We start from the raw sequence: 16,653 nt of genomic DNA, 5'->3' as shown, positions 1-16,653 counted from the left end.
CATGGGGATATGGCCCAAATTAGCACATCCAGGTTGTAAGACACATATATTCCGAGTTTTCGGTCCTGACGTTTCCCTTCCTTTCTAAGCTGTGATTGTTAAGGCAGATGTAAAAAACAAAGCAAAACAAAAACAAACAACAGCGTGGCATTGACCCTGAATCATGGCAACCCCATGTGTAGGGTTCAGAAAAGTTTTAAATTGAGTAAAAAATTAATTTACTAAGAGTGAAAAATTTACTAGCAGTACCATTCCTATTAAAAAAAAGTGTAAGAAAGAAGAAAGGAAGGAAGGAAGGGAAGGAGGGAGAAAGAAGGAAGGAAGGGAAGGAGGGAGAAAGAAAGAAGGAAGAAAGGAAGGAAGAAAGAAAAAGAAGAAGACTGAGAAGGAAATAAAAGGGGGGGGAGCCCAAGGGGGCGGGTGGGAAACACATCAGACTCAGACTTCGAATACTCCCAGCAATGTCATAATGTGGTAATTTTTAATATTAAAAGTAAATTGTAAATGTATCTTTATAAACAATATGCTTAAAATAGATCTATTATTCTAAAACCTTTTCCTTTTAAAATGCTTTTTCACAGTAAATTTCTTAGGTGTCAGATTTTCCCTCAAAATAATAGTGCAATTTGAGGAAGGAAGCTTTGTCAGTGATTTGGGACTTCTTTGCTAATACAAGTCCTTGTAGATCTCTTGTAGGAGTGGGTGAAGACTCATGTCCGTTTCTGTTTTCTTAATGACTTGCAATAGCTGCACGTGTTCTGTTACAATCTGTCTGAGGTCTGTCATTTTCTGGAGCAGCTTGGCAAACAGCTGAGAGGACTCGGGGTGGTTCAGCTTCAGCTGGAGCTCCAAGGCTTGCAGCAAGTTTTCCTGGATGTCCTCGATGGGCTTCACATTCAGCAAACCTGGGCGGTCTGGGGAGCAGAAGCGAAAAACATAACAGGAGGTTCGGTCAACACATTTCCTGGGACCCACAGTGGACGCATGTTCAACTCTAGAATACAGTGCCAAGCTATCCACCCGCCTTTTTGTTAGGCTTTGTTTTTAAAACAGAGTGGGAAGGAGGATAGTAAAGCAGATAAAACCAAACCAAACCTGTTGCTGTCAAGTCAGTTCTGACTCATAGCCACCCCACCATCCCACAGGACAGAGAACTGCCCCATTCGGTTTCCAAGGAGCACTTGGTGGATTTGCACTGCCGACCTTTAGGTTAGCAGCTGTAGCTGTTAACCACTACACCACCTCATAACGATCATATAAACCAAAAACCAACCCCACTGCCATTGAGTTGATTCTGACTCATCGCAACCCCACAGGGTTTCCAAGCAGACTGCCACATCTTTCTCCCGAGGAGCCGCTGGTAGTTTTGAACCGTCAAGCTTTTGGTTAGCAGTCAATTGCTTTAACCACTGCACCACCAGGGCTCCTTGTTAAGCAGATAATGGGCAAGAATTGAATACAAGAAGGATGGAATTAAAATAAAAAATCTCAGAGCCCTTTCCAGGGGCATTCTTTTCCTGGTCAAGGCTAAGTCTATTGTGGTCAGTTAACACAACGTGGTATCCAGACAATCCCGTACCCAAATGGAGGTCTCTTCTGCCAACATGTTTCTAAAAACCAGTTGCCGTTGTGTCAGTTCTGACTCATAGTGACCCCATGTGTGTCAGAGCAGAACTGCTCCATAGGATTTTCAATGTGTTGCTACTCATTCAGAAATCTCATTTTCAACTTCTGCTCCTTCCTGACAAATTTCTCTTTTATAAACTCTACCTACTTTCTTGGAGTCCCTGGGTGGTTAACGGGCATGGCTACTATGATTAACAGCTGTGAAGAGTTAACACATTTGGCTGCTAACCAAAAGATTAGAGGTTCAAGTCCATCCAGAGACACCTTGGAAGAAAGGCCTGGTGATCTACTTCTGAAAAACCAACCATTGAAAACCCTGTGGAGCACAGTTCTACTCTGAGACACATGGGGTCACCATGAGTTAGAGGTGATTCCATGGCAACTGGTTAAGATAACCTACTTTCTTACAACAGCTTTAAATATGCTTTTAAAAAAAGCTTTGTTTTCTTTTTGTTTAACATATCATACACCTTTTTAAAGTGACAGAATAAGCAGTTTTTAAATACTGTTACAGTTTGGAAAGAATGGCCCCGATATTTTAACAGAGGTTATTTCTGAGTGGTGGGACTGTAGGTAACTTTCACTGTCTTTAGATATTTCTTATTTGAATTTTTAAATGGTGGGCTTAAATTACTTTTAAACTTTTAATATTTTTCTTCCTGTAGATCTTGTTAGATTTATCCTTAAATACTTTATAGTTTCTATTGTGAATGGGCTCTTCTTTCTCCTTACATTTTCAATATATCGCTGCTGATTTTTAGAAAAATTATTGATTTTGGTATACTGAATATATTCTAATTTTCTGAACTCTTGTCAAATAGTTTTTAATCACGGATTTTTTTTTTTTTAATTTCTTAGGCAATTACATCCACAAATAATAGTAGTTTTGTTTTTCTTCTTTTCTTATATTTCATTTTTTCTTGCCATATAACATTGGCTAATACCTCTACTATAGTATTAAACAATAGTGGTGATAGGCATTCTTCAGTCTGGTCCTAGCCTCCTCTAGCCTCAGTTTCTATAAATATCCCTTTTCTCCAGCCGTATTAAGCTACTTTCATACCACGTTCCTCAAACATCCTAGGTTGTCTCATGACTCTTGGCTTATGAAGGTTTTTCTCCTCCTGCCTGAAACATTCTTATCTTCCCCTCATCCATCTTACTGAATTCAACCTATTCTTCAAAACATAGCCTGTGTCATTATGTCCTGAAAACTTTCCTTGATATTGTTCCTTCCTATCTTCTTCCAGTCCCCTTTCTCTGGGCTCCCATAGCACGCTATATACATCTGAATCACTACAATATTAGTATATTTATTGAGTGCTTATTATTTTCCAAAGATTGTGCTAAGGGCTTTAATACCCAATACATCATTAAATCTTCACAATAGCTCCATTACGTATTTTATGGAGGAGAAAATTAAGACTTAGAGAAAGAAGTTAAATTTTGCCCAAGATCTGCCACTTGTAGTAAGTGGCAGAGCTAAAATGTGAATCTAAGTCTGATTCCAAACTCTATACTCTTAACCCTTATTTCCTGTTGTATAAGAAATTATTTTCTTGTTTACCTCCCTATTCGACCAGGAGGTATCCGAGGGCAGAGACTGTATCTTGATCACCTCTGAATCTCCAGTGGAAACATGGGAAGCACTCAGTTGGCTAAGTTAATGAGTGAAAAGGTGGCTCTGGCTCAGAGTCCTGGATTGAAAAGGAAAGTTCTCCTGGTTGGTGAACACAAACCTAAAGGCAGAATCACTACACAATGAAAAAGTGTCCTGCAAACAGTGTTTTCCTGTATCTAATACACCCCAGTAACATTAACCCACTGAGGTGGCATGCGGGAGAACAGTGTTAGAATCCAGAGTGGTCTCAGAGTGAGACTTTCAGCAGTCTAAACATTTCCCTAAATTAAGCTGCTTATTTCTTTTTTTAACTACAGAAGTTAGCTTGCCTTTGGTTTGATTTTTTTTCTCTCTAGCTTCTCTAAGATATCCTATTGACTAGAATAAATCTAATTTTTTTTTTTAAATTTCAGCATTTAATTTTGGAACTACTGGCAAAAAGCTCAGATTCTGTGAATGAAACAAATGATTTAGTCATGGCCAGGAGAATAATGTCCCTGGAAGAGGTGTGCCTTTCTCACAGTTGAGATACCATATAATGAAAACCACTCATACTTTAAGGAAAACTAGATCCTGGATTGGCGCCTTTGGTTTAATTATTGCTGATCCTCCCCCTTAACAAATGTTCAAGATTTCAAAGGCCAGTGGCAGTGCAAACACATGTGCATCTTAGGTGGCAGCGATTTATGTAAAGACAGGTGCTGAATGTGGCACGTCCTTAGGCTGTGACCACACCCCCTTCTGCAGGACCCTCTGCTCCATGGAGGCACTGGCTCCTTAGAAACAATGACTTTTCTCCTTTCATCTTCCTGTTGGGCAGCATGAGCAGCTAACTTGGGTCCAATCTTCTCCTGAAGAGATCACATTAATCTAGAAGCTTTCATTTATTATGACAGCTCAAACAACCAAACCCTAAAATGCAACTGCTCAGACTTGCTGGAAACACTTGGCTTCAGTGCCGTATGATGGAACTGGCCCCTCGAGGAGTGGAGAAGGATCTGGTTTGGATTTGCAACTCCTTTGGCAAGTTATTCTTTATGATGTGACAGATGAAGTTTGGCTGAAGGGCTGAAACTTGTGGCCGCTGATTAATTCTATTTTCTCCAATGATAAGTTGGATCATTTACAGATCTGTCCCACTGTCCCCCCTGTAGAGCCCCAGTCCAGGCAAAATGGCAGAGGGAAGCAGTGCAGTAGAGCAGAAAAACTAGTATATTCTACTCGTAGGTCTCTCACTAGCCAACTCAGTGACCTTGGACAAAGTGATTAAGCTCACTAGGCCTCAATTTTCTCCTCTGTAAACTAAAAGAATTGGACTAGATAGTTTATCTCTAAGACTCCTTCAAAAGTTTTATGATCTTTTCTCCTTTGCAATTTCCTCTACATAATTCACATAATTAAACTGGGGAAATAATGTCAAAACCTAATTGGAAAAGTGTATTAACAGGCTCACAAATTAAACTTTGATAGGATACTTGGATTAAAAAAAAAAAAAAAAAAAAGCTTCCTTTGTTCTTAAGAGTCCCTGGGTGGTACAAACTGTTAACACACTTGGCTGCTAACTGAAAGGTGGAGGATTGAGTCCACTCATATGTGCCTCGGAAGAAAGGCCTGGAAATCTACTTCCAAAAACATCAGCCACTGGAAATCCCATGGAGCACAGTTCTTTCTGACACACACGGGGTCACCACAAACCAGAGCTGATTCCATGGCAACTGGTTTTTATTAGAGTCAAGAGCAAAAGAAATTTGTCAAGGTTGCTCCCCACCCTTCAATCAGCTATAAGACTTCCCCCACTTCCCTCTCCTGTCTTCGTCTCTCTCCATTGACACTCAAACCCTGCCAGAGCTGAGCTTGGAACCACAAACATGCCATGGCAATCTGCATTTCCTGCACACGGTCTGTCCTGCTCACTTCTCACTCTCCACTCTTCACCAGCCCAGTGCCTGCTAAGCCCTCGTCTGAAAAGGCCCTGCTCAGGTCCTCTCCTTGCACCCGGCTAAGGGCTAGAGTTGAGCTCTGGAATCAGCGTTCAGGGGCCCTCTTCACTGGTCTCGGCTGCCTAGAAAGCCCTTTTGGGAAAGTGCACGTTGACTCACACACTTCAGGACATAACACTGGGGAACCTGGACTCAGTTGCTGGTTCCTTACTCCCCAGGCTGCAGAGTTGGGAAAGAAACCTTTCCGGTCCCCATTCACAAAGTCCTGGAACTGATTAGAGAGCACCGATGATTGTGGGCACATCTACAAAGCTTCCCTCTCATGCAGATCTGATCCAGTTAATGGAGGGCTGTCTGAAGCAGATTCAGCTCTCTGGCCCTCTGGCTGCCCACCCGGGCCAGGCATTTCCCCAGCACGGATTTTCTCAGGAGGTGTCACAGTGAGGGAACCAGCTGGCCACAGTGGAGTCTCCTGTAGGGCAGGCAGGAAACCCAGACGGGATGGTTCTGTCCCTCCTCTAAGAGCTGTGGTTGTGGTGTTCCCATCTTCCCCTATTGGCTCTCTGATAGAGGCTGATCTGAAATGAACTGCACGCAGGGCACTGGGAATAAAGTCTGAAGGCTGGGCAGCTGTGAAAGGATCCACGGACAAGGAAGACCTGAGTTCAGGTGTGGGGTGAAGAAATAGGGGAGGTAGGGTTATTATTAAAGGAGCTCTGCACTTCGCAGATTAGCTTCCCTTTAAACTTCTTCTCTAGTTTCCTTGATTTTGTTGCTCCCTAAGTTCACAAAAACTAGTTGCCATCGAGTCAATTCCGACCCATGGAGATCCATGCATGTTGGAGTAGAACTATGCTCCACAGGATTTTCAGTGGCTGAGTTTTTGGAAGTAGATCACCAGGGATTTCTTCCAAGGCACCTCTGGGGGCACTTGAACCACCAACCTTTAGGTTTACACCTGCACATTAAACGTTTGCACCACCCAAGGACCTCCTCTAAGTTCACAGAGGTGCTATAAAGAGCCATAGCCATGGATTTGGAAAGCAAAGACTTGATTTGAGTCCTATTCCTCTTCCACACAGTTTCTGTGTGACTTTGGACAAGTCATCTAATCTTTCTGGGTTCCAGCTTAATTTTTAAGACAGCAATGATATTTCTTTCATAAGGTCATGGTGAGAATGAAATAAGCAAAGGGACTTATATATAGGATATGTTATTCTCCGTGTTTGTTCAAATAGAGGCAAGCTCCAGAGGGTTGGGGTCAGTAGTATAGGTCGGGTGTGGTGGCACGTAAACAGTTGGGGGATGAAAAGTTGTTGAGCTGTTCTTGGTAAGAGCAGAAATTCAGGAGTGCAAGAAAATAATTCTGGATGCAGACACACATCTGGGAGTTCCAGCAAGTTCTCATTCTTGTAGCTGAATGTGTGTATGCAAGATGTTTAAGAACAATAACAAAACTGCACAGCCAAGGTGCTCAAATTCACACATCTAACCATCAGAACCATGGTGGGCATTTGGCAAAACTGTGAATTCAGCCAGGTTTATCTTTGGTAACCTATGCTATGTCCTGTAGCAATCCCCTCCCAGTATCCTGCCTTTAGGAAAAATTAATGGAAGGAAGTTTTACACATGATCTTCTTTTTATATTTAAATTTGGGTTGAGCTTGTTCTAGCACAGTGATGCTCAGCTTTTGCTCCACACTGAAGTCATCCGGGAGATTAAAAACCAGCAAACCGATGCCTGGGTCCCATTCCTGGAGCTTCTGATGTGCTTGGCCTGCAGTGCGACCTGGGCTTCAGAATTTTTAAGAGCTCCCAGGTGATTCCAATGTACAGCCAGGGTGAGCACTACTGGCTGAGTAAGAAGAAGCTGGAATCCCAACTTGGCAACTTACTTGCTGGATAACTGTGGGCAAGTTACTTAACCTCTCTGCCCTGGTTTTCTCATCGGAAAAATGGAGATATAATGGTAATCGACCTCACAGTGTTGTTATGAGGATTAATTCAGTTACTGTATGGAAATTGCTTAGAGCAGTGTCTGACGCATAGTACTTACTTAGTGCTTAGTAAGTTAGCTATTATTTTTGTTAGTGTTCCTTTAACTCTTCTCTTTTTCTCTTCCCGTTTCTCTGATTTTCCTGGGTCCTTTCTGTATGTTTCCCATTCTTCCCCACCCCTCCCCTTAATTGCTCCCTTCTTCTTAGCCTTTTTTTTTTTTTTTTTTCTTTCTTCCAGAATCCAGATAATTTTCCCTTTCCACTCCTGGTATTGCACCTTGCTGGGGATTTGTATTAAGAATCCTAGCAGAGTCAGTCTACATTAATCAGAAATCTGTGCAGTGGATTATTTGAGAAGAAATGTAGCTTCTTGTTGCTATTAGGGAAAGGGGACAACAAATTAAAGATCTTGAAATTGCTTTAACAAACAGATGAAGATCATCCTAATCAGCACATTCTGCTGTCAATGCACACATTACTGCTAGAATCTTTTGCTCTTAAGTGGGTTAACATTCTGACACTTCCCTGCTTAAACAATAACAGTAAACCCGTTGCTGTCGAGTTGACTCTGACTCATGGTGACCCTATGTGCGTACGAGTAGAACTGTGCTCTATAGGATTTTCAATGGCTGACTCTTAAGAAGCAGATCACCAGGCCTTTCTTCCAAGGGGCCTCTCGGTGAACCTGAACCTCCAACTTTTAGTTATCAACCAAGCGTGTTAACTGTTTGCACCACCTAGGGATTACACTTAAACAATAGCTTAACATCAACAAATGCTTTCTTTGTTCATGTCCAAATGACAATCACTCTTCATAACAATAATAGATATTATTTGGCTGGGATGGTAGAAGAGGATAACCACAACCAAGGAACCAAACTCACCTACTATTTTCTTTTATCTGCCATTAAGCAGCAATTACACTTTAACTCCCCTCAACTCACACTCAACTATCACCTGCAAAAAGCCATCCATGCTCCAAAGCTACAAAATGGAACGCAACTAGGTGGGTAACATTTTCATCCTTTCTGTGTTCAAAGTTCTTCTTTCACCTAACATTGCTTCCGATGATTTTAGCTTGGGCTCTGTTTTATTTCCAGGTCTTTCAGACCAGAAATGGGACTTGAGCTGTCTGTCCTGCCCTTGAGAACACAGTCCTTTCCTGTCTCCTCGGACCCTGTAGTTAGGGCCCCCTTGTTCTAGTCATTCCAGGCCACTCGATTTAAGTCCAGCCACATGGTTTGCTCCACTCCTCTTTGTCAGGACAAAAAGAGCAGTTTGTAGTTCTTCCCTCAAGCCCAGTGATGTACATAAATTTCTGCTTCTTCTATGTCCAAGACAGCAGTCCTTGAGTGGTGCAAATGGTTAACGTGCTTGGCTGCTAATGGAATGGTTGGACGTTCGAGTCCACCCAGAGGCACCCCAGAAGAAAGGCCTGGCGATCAACTTCTGAAAAATCAGTCATTGAAAACCCTATGGAGCATAGTTCTACTCTGACACACATGGGGTCGCCATGAGTCTTAGTCGACTCAATGGCAACTGGTGGTTTATGTCCAAGATGAGCTTTGATTAGTACCTGAAGTGAGGAATGGGAGATAGAGGAAGAAGGGTAGAGTGGAAATATGATTTCTCCCCTCAGATCAAGCTTGACACACTAGTACCCCTAGCCCATCTGGTGGTTAGCCACCCTGGGGTTTTCTGGGTAAAAGAAAGAATAGAGAAGAAAAGGGAAAGAGAAGGGAGAGCTAAGACCTGTTCTTCCTTTCCTCCTCAATCTCTAGATATGCCCAAAGCAAACCAAAGGTAGTAAACATAATAAAAAGTTGCCCAGGACTAGTTCTCTGTAGTCCATTTCCTTTCTTTCCAATGTCTTTGAGAAGTTCTGAGAACATCCGGTGATCTCAAAACACAGGTGTGATCTCTAAGTCTGGGACATAATGTCCTAATACAGTTCATCAGAATTCTGGGAGTGTAGAACACCCCCGCCCCTCTTTCCCTATCTCATTCAGTGGCAACGGGCGTTAAACACTCCTCACCCGCAGGCCCCTCTCCCCTCCTCCAGTATCTCTTTCTCTTTGAGTTTTGTTCTCAATCCACAACTAAACCCCTTAAAGTGATAGCTGATAATGGGATAAACTGATATCTCCCCAGGGGTTTTTCTATTGTAATAAGGGATTTTAAGAGTGACTATTGTTGGCATTTCAAGCAATTTGACTGGCAGCCTTGAGTGCAGCTACTTCATATTATATCATACAAGGAAAAAGGGAAAATTAGCATTTATTGTGTACTTTAACTTGTTCCAGGCATTGTGCCAGATGCTTCGCATAATGCTATTTCATTTACTTAGGGTACAGATAAGGAAATTAGGGCTCAGGGAGTTAAATAATTGCCTGAAATCCCACAGCCAGTAAGCAGTGGAGTGGGGTTGTTGAACTCCTGTCCGTGTGATTCCACAGCTTTCCACTGTCCCATCCTGCCTCTGGTGGTCAGCTTATTTGTGAAGCTGGTAAGACCCTCTAAGGAAGAGGTCCTAGGACTGAGTGACTGCTCCACTACCTGTACTTGGTTGGCCTCTGTTGTGAGTGACTCGAAGTAGCCCTAGGTTTCATCTTGCTCACTTGAGGATGCTCTGTCTGAATGTCTTGGTGCACTGTGCCAGTCTGGAAGGCTGCCTGGGGTCACCCAGAGTTTAAACACACACTTTGAGAACTGAAAATGATAAAGGGATACAAAAGGCGGCCCACTGGCTGACTGACTGAACCTTCTCCAAGACTGCTGGTGTGGTGACAGGAATGACTCAGCAGTTTGGCTATCAATCCCCTGTCTGTCTCGGAGGGCAACTACAATTGTTTGCTCACTCACCAAGAGGATCCCAGCCCACCAAACCCAGGCTGAGGAGGAAATTTTATTTCTGAAGTGGTCACAGATCGAGATGCTTCTAGATTTCTACAAACAACAAAAGCCTGCATATTTTTGTAAAATTTCCTCAGATGATTCTAGTACACTTCATCTTCCCTCTGCTCCTCCCCGCAGCCCTAGCTCTCTGGTTACTAGAATTTGGGCACCAGTTGAGAACTCATAAATATAACTCACTCGTATCAGTTAAACTAAGTCCATGAGGTTATGAAAATAGCAAACCAATGGGATGTTTATAGATAACTTGAGTCATTATTAAAGACAGCAGGGTAGGGTTTCCCCACTTGTTGTGGCAGCTTGTTGGGAAGAGGAGTCCTTCTAAGAAAAGAGCACCACACACTGTGCAGCACAGTGCTGTTGTCGAGACCATTCTGACTCATGGCGACCCCATGTGTAGTGCCCATGAAATCATTTTTGTCAACTAATACATGAGGGCTATTCCTCTCTGACACCATCACAGCCCAGATGGGGATATGAACCACATAGAACACTCTTCGGCTGTCCCGCTGAAGGCTTAGTCATATGAGAAATCAAATATCCTTGTTGATTCTCAATATCACAAGGAGAGTCAGAAAAACAACTGCTTTCACAACTTAGACACCAACCTGAGTCTTGTCCAAGAAAACTCTATAGATAAGGTAGCTAACTATTGGTATATGACAGGTAGAATACAGCTGGTCAATTGTTCATAGTATTTTTAATATCTAACTTTTAAAATATTTTGGCTTTTGTCTCCTCCCCACTTCGGAAGATGCTAATAGACAGAGAGGATGTGAGGGGCCATTAGGCTAGGCAGAAGGATAGACTCTCTAAGCTGGGGTTTCCTCAAGAAAAGTTTAGGCCTACTCAGGAATGTTCACTACGTCTTTTGTTCCAGGGACGGACAATAATATCCATTCTAACTTGTAGAAATAATTCTGTAGTAAAACAGAAAGATTACACATGAGTTGGAAATACTCTCAAGATTTTGAAGGGCACTTGAGGGAGTGGAGAGAGAGATGGAACACTCACAGACCCAGTCAGTGGTCCTCCAACTCTGCCTGTGAATGTTATGCTTGTTCAGCCGCAACAAGGTGATCTGCCATCACAACTGGATTAAGTGCTTTTTTGTTTGTTTGATTCCAATTAACAGTAAGAGATTAAGTGGCTGGAGGGTATTTTAACAATTTTTAAATTTCTCTCATAAATTCTTCTGCTACCATGTATCTCTATTAGAACTATATAAGATGGTATCTGATTTTACTTATTTCAGGGTTATCACTTTTTGCGGGAAGTTCTGTAAATAGCACCATTATTTCCAGATGCCCTGCTATCTGAACAAATTTAACAACCACAGCACCAGTCTTCAGTCATCAATGGGACTTATTCTTTCCCCAAACAATTTTCAAAATCTAGGATATAATTTTGTTGGACAGTTAAAATGGTGTCTTAAGAAGGGCTTTGATATTAATAAACAATATCTGAACTGCCACCGGGAAATTATTTAGAAGATATGGAGACAGTACAGAAATAGGTAGGTTTTGATAATTGCCAAAAAGACTCCATGACCAAGATAAATTAATTGAGATGCTTCCATATCTCAACACACAAAAGGCAGCAGAGCCTAATGGTTAAGTGGCTCAGTTTTAAAGTCAGAGAGACCTAAATCTTGAGACCTTGCTTAACCAATTTGTAGCCTGTGACTTTGCGCAAGTTGTCTAATCTCTCTAAAATTTTGTTTTCTCCAGCTGTAAAATGGGGACACTAAAAGGCTTTGCAGAGCTGCAGTAAAGATTAAACAAAGATTAGGAATGTGTGTAGAATGCTTAGCATATAGTCTCACAAAACCAGTCCAGTGGACTGCTGTCAAGTGGACTCTGACTCATGGTGACCCCATGTGTGTCAGAGTAGAACTGCTCTCCATACGGTTTGCAATGGCTGATTTTTTCCAGCCCTTTTTTCCAAAGCACCTCTGGGTAGACTCAAACTTGCAACCTTCGGTTAGCAGCTGAGCGCGTTAACTGTACTACTCAGGGACTCCATATTCTAGCAACAGGGAAGCATTCAATAAATGGTACTCAGATTACTATTCATTCAACAAGCATTTATTCTGGGCCTGGTGCTTTGATAACTATTTTAATTCTAGTAAATTAAAAAATCTACGTACCTACCTGCCTACCTATCTACCTGTCTATCATCATTACCATGGATAAGCCACAGGGCCCCAGGTTATTGACCTGATAGAACTAAGTGCTATCCAGTTGTCACAGAATACTAGCTTTTCCTTTATTTACAAACGTATGGCTATGAGAACAACTCCCCCTTCTTGTACCCTATTCTCTCTGCCTACTCAAAGGCAGTACATGATCACTCCAAAAACAGCTGTTCAGCGTTGCTTAACAGAGAAAGAACACTGTGGGGTTGCTGGAAAAACATGGAGCTGCTTCATAGGTGCACAGCCAAGCCAGACTCCAGAGGGTAAACGAGGAGGTTGGGTAACTTGCCATCTGTGGCCATTGTAGCAAAAATTTCAGTTTCTCTGTCATCAGGACAGTGATGGCAATTTGCCTTGAAAAATATATTGTAAAAACCAAGCGAATTCCCTCCCCCATATCTTGGAAGTTTAGGAAGAACTGTAATGGATTCCAAACTGTTTTCAATTAACAAAAAGAGCTTTTTCCTGTTGCAGAATTCCAGCTGGAACCCTCCTGTACTTTTTTCCACCAAACAGCAAACATTGTACCACTCAAGGGGGCAAAGTGTTGAATAGAGTGTCCTGGGGCTTGTCAGCTTTCCTGAGCTTTGCACTTGGCTTTGGTTGCTGGGTAGGTTTTGGGAGTTTGCTGGTGTGGCTGGCATGCTGCTGTGGCGCCAGTTGTAAGCATGCCCCTGCTGGAGGCAGTTTTATGACTCTTGACGCCACCCATCCTGTCAGTGAGACTAGAGGGGGCAAGGGAAGCTATTATTTACCATTTCTACCAAGGAATCGTGACTCTGGGCTACCCGTCCAAACCTTAGGGAGTCTGGTGAAGGGAGCGCAGGCTGCAGCCCCTACACAAGCAGTGTGACCGAGTTGACCACGACCCACCAGCCAGGTAGCATGGGGACAGGGTGTAGAGTAGAAAGGGCATTTGGAGGTGGCAATTAGGAGACCTGGGTTTTGGTCCTAATTCCACTACTCACTAGTTATCAGATCTCAGACAAATTGCTTAAGTCTCTCCCTTATTTTCTTTCTATGACATGAGAATAAAAATATAGGAGAATTGTTGGGATCTAAAGAGATCATGTTGAGGGAATACCCTAATGAGATGGACGGACACAGTGGCTCCAATGATGGGCTCAAGCAGAGCAACAATTGTGAGGATGGTGCAAGACGAGGCAGTGTTTCATTCTGTTGTACGTTGTGTCCCTATGAGTCAGAACCGACTCGACGGCACCTAACAGCAACAACAAAGAGATCATCTTTATGAAACACTCTTAAGAAGGCACAAAGTGCTGTACTTTGTCTGGTTCTGGAGAGTTGTTCTTTTTAGTTAGTGTAATTCCTGCCCCAAGCTCAGAGGACAAAGAGAGAGAGGAGAAACACTTGAGAAGAATTAGGTCATCTTTCTCAGCAACCTTGGTTTGAGAGCTGAGTGAAAAGCAGAGATGCTAAGCACCAGGCAAATCTAAGAACCAAATCTAACAGTATCAGCAGTTTAAAAAAATACTTAGTTGGGTCAAATCAGTTACTTTCATCCAAAAATCCCCTCTCTGGGTCCTCTAGGGACTGCCCCTCTATCTCCCCAATTCCCTATCACCGGACTCTTACATGGTGGTCACCTCCCCATTCCTCCCTCAATCTAGGGTCTACTGGATACGCCTTCACTAAAATGAAGCTGTCTTATGATTCTAAGGCTGGCTCGAATGAGGTCACTTGGATGCCTGCCAAAAACTTTTCTTTCTGAAAACACTACAGCAATCTATAGACCAGAATAAACTGCAGAGGAAAAAATAATCACTCTTGTTAAGACTGGATAAACAAACAAATAACAAAACCCAGTTGTTGTGAAGTCGATTCCGACTCATGGCAACCCATGTGTGTCAGAGTAGAACGGTGCTCCCTAGGGTTTTCAGTAGTTGTGATCATTTGGAAGTAGATCATCTGGACTTTCTTCCGAGGAACTGCTGGGTGAATTCAGACCACCAATCTTTTTGTCAGTAGCCAAGTGCTTAACTGTTTGCGCCTGATTGGGTAGGATCAGAAAATCGTTTAATGTATTAAAGCCTCTTGCTTACATGGATGTTTCCCCTTTCTGGAAAATCCAGGATAGAAAGAAAAAACCATTGAGAATTTACTGTCATACTCTAATAAACCACAGTTTGGGAATATTGACTTTACCATTTATAGATCTCAGCTGAAATCCAGCCTTTGGATTGGGAATGACTGTTAAGCAGCTCTTTACCTAGCCTATGCTCAGTCAGCCTCTCTGAATAAAAAAGGAAATCAAATTCCCGTGGACCAGACAAACCTGGGGTCGAGCTTATTCATTCTTATTTATTGCTTACATGTAGACTTCATCTACAGAAGCAAACCTAGATCCAGCAAGGATTTTGCTTTTGTGATATTGGAACTAGCCAATGGTAAATTTCTTTCATTCATTTTTTTTTTTTAAAGTCTAAATTTATTCACAGGGTTTTCTTTGCCATTATAACCACAGATAGAAATTTTTATAATCTATATGGCTGGCTGATATCTCCAGATATCTTTCATTGTTATGAGGATCAAATGAGATCTGGATATTTGCTACTACTGGGAAGACACTCTGTATAAGGCTGAAAGATACTTGTTGATTCAGCAGCTACATTTAAATGGTACAATTTTTAATTTTCAAGTTGAAAGCTGAAGCCTACAATACCAATTAAATTGAATCAAACTATTCTCAGAGCTATTATTTCTTGACCAATTTATGAAAATTTCATAGGCCTGCTGAAATCACTGATTTTTAAATAATCTAGCTGATGAGAAATGTAGTTGGGGCAGTAATGGCATTTTCTTAGACGGAACCACATTGTTGTTTCATGTGACCATGAAACAACATTGCTCAAATAATTCAAAAAGCCCAGAATGATCGTGACTGTTTCTTGTCCGCCAACCTTTTGGTCATTAGCCAAGTGCTTAACTAGCTTTTCCTAGTTAGCATCTTTAAATGGGTTATCTCAAATGCGTCCTTTAGTATCCGCTGATAGCTATGGTGGGAACATAAACTGCCACAAACTATGGAACGCAATTTGGCAATGATGTAACAGACGGCTTAGAGTCATCCCGTGTTCACAGTCATCTAGCCAGTAATGCCTCCTCTAGTAATTTAGAATGAGAAAATAATCTCAAATATGGACAGAGGTTTATAAGAATATTCATGATGGCAAAAAATTAGAACATATTTTCAACAATTTATTATATCCTACATATCCTTATAGTTTTTTAATAGTAAATTATAAGCAATCTAATCATAATTAGGGAGATAATTTAGCATATAATGGTCCCTTTATAAAGTGGAATATTTTAGTCATTAAAAATAGTGTTGCAAAGGATATATTATATCTATATATGCTGGCACATAGTTTTTGGTACCAGTTTTCGGTAGGAGAAATAGGCCTTTGTGAATCCTATTTTAGTCTAAGGACGGAGATCTTTACTTTTCACTTAAACCTTTCTGTACTCTTTGAATTATTTAAATGACCAGGTATTACTTTTATAAAAAAAAACCTAATTAATGAAAAATATTAAAGAGTACACAGTAACATGGGAAAATAATTAAGTGAAAAAAGAAATATAAAGATTGTTTACATAGAATATTTAGGAAAAATATTACAGGGAAATGTATCAAATGTTAACAGTTACTTTTCTACTTTTTATTAAAAGGAAAATATGCCTTAAAATATTAGCTAGTTAAAATATATTAACTTGTTTTCTAATCTTTTTAAAATTTAATAGTTTTTCCCCAATAAACCTCAAATAAACTAGAGTCTCATTGTTCTTTGCTGAAATAATCAAATATCTCAGGGGGTCAAGGGTTAATTTGCTTTTTTAAATTGCTATTTTAAAAAATCCCAAAGAGGAACTGAACTTGTGTGAAATAGATTTGGTCAAAATATTAAAACATGTTTAGACAGTATATTTTGGTTATACAAACAGAACATTAAGAAGTCATTTTTAAATGAATTAAAACTTCACACTGGACTTGTGCCTCCAGAGCTAACCTGCCATATCATTTTCCATCTGCACTTTAGTCATGGAAAGGGTAGTATTTTGCACAGTGTGGAAACTAGCAGCAGAGACTCCAGAGCCATACTGCCTAGGTTCATGATCCTGGCTCCATCTTTTAGTAGCTGTGTAACCTTGGGCAAGGGATTGAGACTTTCAGTGCTTTGGTTTCCGCATGGATAAAATGGTGTTTACCTCGCTGGGTTGTCCTGAGGATTAAATGAATGTGTATGAGGAGCTTAGAACACCACCTGGCACATAAGTGTTTACTATTATTATTATTACTACTACACTATGCACCTGATTCTAGAAGCAATCCGCTCTCAA

The 16,653-nt window shown here is 41.3% G+C and overlaps 1 protein-coding gene across 3 annotated transcripts in view; it reads right to left on the bottom strand.

Annotated features, from left to right (window-relative positions):
• Nucleotides 1–450: 450 nt before the first annotated feature.
• Nucleotides 451–16,653, bottom strand: part of PPARG (peroxisome proliferator activated receptor gamma) — a 79,308-nt gene continuing 63,105 nt past the window's right edge. Inside the window, exon 5 of one of the 3 annotated variants that reach the window (XM_023739929.1) lies at nucleotides 451–914. In XM_023739929.1, coding sequence (XP_023595697.1) covers nucleotides 667–914 — 248 coding nt within the window. In that variant the 3' untranslated portion in view covers nucleotides 451–666. The remainder of the gene's footprint in view (nucleotides 915–16,653) is intronic. The other 2 variants (XM_004368339.3, XM_023739975.1) reach the window with 2 other exon arrangements.

This window comes from Trichechus manatus, unplaced genomic scaffold, assembly GCF_000243295.1.
Source record: "Trichechus manatus latirostris isolate Lorelei unplaced genomic scaffold, TriManLat1.0 scaffold00001, whole genome shotgun sequence".
Lineage (NCBI taxonomy): Eukaryota > Metazoa > Chordata > Mammalia > Sirenia > Trichechidae > Trichechus > Trichechus manatus.
This window is presented reverse-complemented; position numbering and strand designations above follow the sequence as displayed.